Raw genomic sequence first — 1,489 nt, forward strand, 5'->3', positions numbered from 1 at the left:
TCTGATAAACATTTGCTCTGCACCAGTTAGGAAATCAATAACGGGAGTAGCACATTTTGCAGTGAGACTTGTATAGCAGACGTACTGCAGACAAGAAAAAGGCTTATTATTCATAGTAATATATGTAAAGATATAATCTCTGCAAATTTCACGGGTAGGAAAGCTGAGGCAGATGGAAAAGTTTAAAAGAAAGTGGAAACTTAAATGAGAAAGTATGTAGGAGAGTACAAGTAAAATGTAAACAAAGAGAAAATCATTACTCACCTATAGTATACCCTTCTTCCCATCCATTTACTTTAGTCTTAACTACACCCCCTCCACCACCCCCACCCTCATTCCCATTGTACACACCCTACATGATTAATTAGCCATGATTAACAAGAGATTTAATTTATGCTTCTGGCCTCGAACACCCTCGTCAAGGCCACTGTCGCTGTGACAACGAGAACCCTTTTCCAAACTTTATTTTGTAGAAACATTTAGAATTCTGTCCTCAGGCGCCAGAAAAGACGAAAGTGGTAGTGTCCTTCAGGGGGACGAATCAGCAACTGAATCAGCAACAGGTGCAGAGGAGGAAGATGAAGAGGCTGGAGAAAAGCGGAAACGAAGGAAAATGGATATATCTTGTAATTTCGTGTTTTTCTTTTTTATAGCCACGCTGTTCTATTTTCTTCCAGTTTTGATTTGGGATTTCTGGAAAACATGTCAATAAAGTACATTTTCAAATTTGTGTAAATGTGTTTCAGCTAGAAGTTAGAGTACACGGCAATTACGTGCACGACTGCTTTCAACAATCAGATCAGCTAAATCCTTATCAATTGCTCTATACTAAAAAAAATATATAATTAAAAAAGGAAGATTCTTTACACTAGCTTCCATACTATTTATATATATACAGCTAGTATTTTGCTAAATATCTGACCGTTTTCCCTGTTTTGTATAATTAAAACAGTTAAAACCAAACCAAAAAGAAGTCTAGGAAAATGGGATTGTAATTTCAGAAAAAAAAATTATGATAACGTTATCGTGAAGATTATGTACGTTGCAAGCATCCCGTTTCTAAATATGATTCCTTAAATCTGAGAAACGGAATAGCCTACAAAGCAATGTATTTAATTGTGTGATATGTTGAATGTGTTCATTCCAGCTCTAGCAATTCACATTATATTTGATAAGAATTCCTAATGGCAACTACACAAGATATAATTAAATTGCAGTTGCACCTCTGCCCATAATCAAATTGCAGTTGCACTCATGCCCATAATTAAATTGCAGTTGCACTCCTGCCCATAATTAAATTGCAGTTGCACTCATGCCCATAATTAAATTGCAGTTGCACTCATGCCCATAATTAAATTGCAGTTGCACTCCTGCCCATAATTAAATTGCAGTTGCACTCCTGCCCATAATTAAATTGCAGTTGTACTCATGCCCATAGCCATAAATCTGAAAAATTTCAAAGGCCAAATAAAAACAAAACTGGTTAATC

The 1,489-nt window shown here is 35.9% G+C and overlaps 1 protein-coding gene across 4 annotated transcripts in view; it reads left to right on the plus strand.

The window, feature by feature from the left end:
• Nucleotides 1-836, plus strand: part of LOC119593883 — a 29,651-nt gene extending 28,815 nt beyond the window's left edge. For all 4 annotated transcript variants that reach the window (XR_005230567.1, XR_005230568.1, XR_005230566.1 and 1 more), the window contains exon 2: nt 498-836. Coding sequence is in view for 1 of the 4 variants with exons in the window: in XM_037942909.1 (XP_037798837.1) it covers nt 498-712 (215 nt within the window). In the remaining 3 variants the exon portion in view is untranslated. The remainder of the gene's footprint in view (nt 1-497) is intronic.
• Nucleotides 837-1,489: the final 653 nt, after the last annotated feature.

This window comes from Penaeus monodon, chromosome 33 (genome assembly GCF_015228065.2).
Source record: "Penaeus monodon isolate SGIC_2016 chromosome 33, NSTDA_Pmon_1, whole genome shotgun sequence".
NCBI classification, from domain to species: Eukaryota; Metazoa; Arthropoda; class Malacostraca; order Decapoda; family Penaeidae; genus Penaeus; species Penaeus monodon.